The 2,709-nt window shown below is 29.4% G+C and overlaps 1 protein-coding gene across 1 annotated transcript; it reads right to left on the bottom strand.

Annotated features, from left to right (window-relative positions):
* Window positions 1-1,180: 1,180 nt before the first annotated feature.
* On the bottom strand, window positions 1,181-2,399 carry LOC136075866 (uncharacterized). The gene is made up of 2 exons (XM_065789305.1): window positions 1,631-2,399; window positions 1,181-1,527 (listed from the first exon to the last, which is right to left on the bottom strand). The coding sequence occupies exons 1-2, from the start codon at window positions 2,397-2,399 to the stop codon at window positions 1,181-1,183; spliced, it is 1,116 nt and encodes a 371-aa protein (XP_065645377.1).
* Window positions 2,400-2,709: the final 310 nt, after the last annotated feature.

Here is a 2,709-nt window from a genome sequence, read left to right as displayed (position 1 = left end):
GAAGCACCAAGTCCTTTTAAAAATCTTATCCAAAACTGCACTCTTCTTTTATGTTTTGAAGTTGCTAATCTTGTCTTGGCTCATCTGACTGGCGCCTCCTTTAATAATGATGTTTTAACATTTAAACATGAATCTTATCAGTTTACTGAAAAAGAAAAATCTATTATCACTTATCTTAGTGGTTATGTTTTAGGTACCTTTTATCGTAGAATTAGATTTAGTTCTAACATGTCTAGTTTGTATCATAAGCAGTGTTTATCATTTTTGCTTGCTGGTAAATGTACAGGAGAAAACGATTTCTTTGCCAGAGCATAAACATGTTAATTTGCATAATAGGGGTGGTTTATGGAAAGTAAGTAAAGAGGTTATTTGCATCTTTACTACTGCAGAGTACCATTTTATTTCTATGGCGAAAAAGTCATCTCATACTATCAATTGCAAAGAAATAGTTGATACGTTAATTAAAGACTCTTTTGTGCTTGTTAACTTTTCAAAAATTATACATAGTTCAACTGATAAAGTTCAAAAAGAAATAGCACTTAATTTATTAGAAGATCTTCTAACTCTGTATATATGTGTTTGTACATTTTCCTATGTGAAAGTTAAGTTGCAAGCTTTCAAGATTTCTAAAAGTCAAACTAAATCAAATGCATTAAGAACAGCAATTAAAAAAAAAGTCTCAACTTTGGAACAAGGACATTAAAGACTTGGCATGACTTGGACTTATGAAAATGGCTATTTTCATAGCCACATATCTTTTAAAAATATTAATGGCATATTACTAACTACTCCTGAAGTAGTAAAATGAATACTTAATGACTTATATATTTCATATTGATATTGTATAAATCAACTTTGATATATACAATATCAATAACAAAATTAATATAATTGTTCTTTCAATTTTAAATCAACAATTACACATCTAATACTTTATAGTGTTACCATTTTTTTAAATTGTAAGATAAATTTTGATATAGACAGATCTTTAAAATTGATTATTTTTGACCAATACATTTATACCAAAAAATATTTTAAAAATAGTGTACTACATTTTTAAAAAAGAAAATAAGTCGAAATCTATATATGTTAAATTTTAAGTGAAAAATATTAATAATTGAACTCATCAAAAAATATTATCTTATGTTTAATACAGTTTTTACATGGTTTAAATTTTTTTTTAACACGATTTAATACTATCTGTATAGCTAATTACATTTCCAGTAACAGGAAGAAATACTTTCTGATTTCTTGTCATGTTATCATTGTAACCAAAGTCATTAACAGATGGATTATCTTTTCGTAATCCAAGTGATCGTTGGCGTCCAAAATAATTTTCAATTGGATCCTGACAAAAGCGTTCAGTTAAAACATATTTTACATTTTGCTGCAGTAAAAACTGAACAGATTCTATAATTGAATGAACTGTAATCTTCAAACCTTCATATGTTTGATGGGCAATGAACATCTTTGATTTTGAAATTTTTGAAATATCTCCAGGATGCTCTTCAATAGATTTTAACCAATCTTTAAAATATTGCAAAACTTTGTAACCAAAAAAACCTATCATCATTTAATGATGAGAATGGAGCTAGATTTGGTTTTAGATCAAATTTATGACCATTTAAACTTCTTATATTCATTATATCAAAGAAGCTATACATTAAGGCACAAAACTTAGCAGTGCCTTCAGCTTCAGGTGGTCCGTAATGTAATAAAACTTTTGATACAGTAGAACTTAGCACTTGAGCAGCAAGTTTAACATTCGTTATTGAATATGGCGTCAATTTTATATGTTCAAAAGTGAGTTTAGGCAAAATATGTAAGCCACATTCTCTGTCCTCATAAAATACATCAGCAATATGATTCCACAATATGAACATACCACCATTCCACATATATCTTGTTCCTTCTGCAATTTTTGAGTTAGATAAACAGTTACGAACTGTCTTAATTAAATGTGGTGGGTCAGATATAAAATAAATAAATCGTTTTTCTGAACTAAAATAGTTAAGGGTTCTATATGTGACATCAACATGCGGATTCATATCATTACATGTCATGGTAAAATGCATTTTAAACAACTTGCGATTTGCAGAAGCTCCAGCGCAAGTTACAGCAATAACTTTTAAGGAATTTAATTCACAAATTCCAATTGCTTTCCAAAGCAATGGAAAATTTTGACAAGCGGTGACTCCAGTTGTTGCAAAGTTAGCTAAACTAAATTTAAGGGGATTGACAATACTACGAACAAGAAATACTAAAACATGGGTAGCAAAATCATCTACTTTTGGCAAAGTTGCTATGTTAACATCAGCATCACCAAGATCAACATAACCCACAATCTCCCCAGTGTGCTTGTCCCAAACTAAGTTTTCCTGAATTTTCATTTCATCCATTAGAATGACAATAATTTTTCTTGCTCAGAAAAATCTTTGGTTTTTTCTTTTGATTCATCAATTATTTCCTTATTAAATCCACGTTTAGGTTTAATGTAATTTTTATAATCACGTAAGCGAGGACGACTTGGAAGGACAAGAAAACCTGTTCCTGATTTCTCATTGTAACGTATATCATCATACATTGCAGCAGACTTTGATGCCAGTGAAAGACAGTATCGAATTATTATAGGATGATATCTTACATTAGTTGGAGATAACCTCAAATATTTTTGCTGCTCCTCCCAAAATAGCTTCATAAAAGGTGAGA

The sequence above is a fragment of the Hydra vulgaris genome, chromosome 02 (genome assembly GCF_038396675.1).
Source record: "Hydra vulgaris chromosome 02, alternate assembly HydraT2T_AEP".
NCBI lineage: Eukaryota > Metazoa > Cnidaria > Hydrozoa > Anthoathecata > Hydridae > Hydra > Hydra vulgaris.
This window is presented reverse-complemented; position numbering and strand designations above follow the sequence as displayed.

Bases quoted from the DNA above. Each gene is read 5' to 3' on its own strand.
- LOC136075866 (XM_065789305.1), bottom strand. From the start codon at position 2,399: ATGGATGAAATGAAAATTCAGGAAAACTTAGTTTGGGACAAGCACACT. The intron at 1,528-1,630 runs GTTTAAATGGTC...AATATTTTAAAG, and splicing joins TGATATAATGAATATAAGAA to ATTGGTTAAAATCTATTGAA.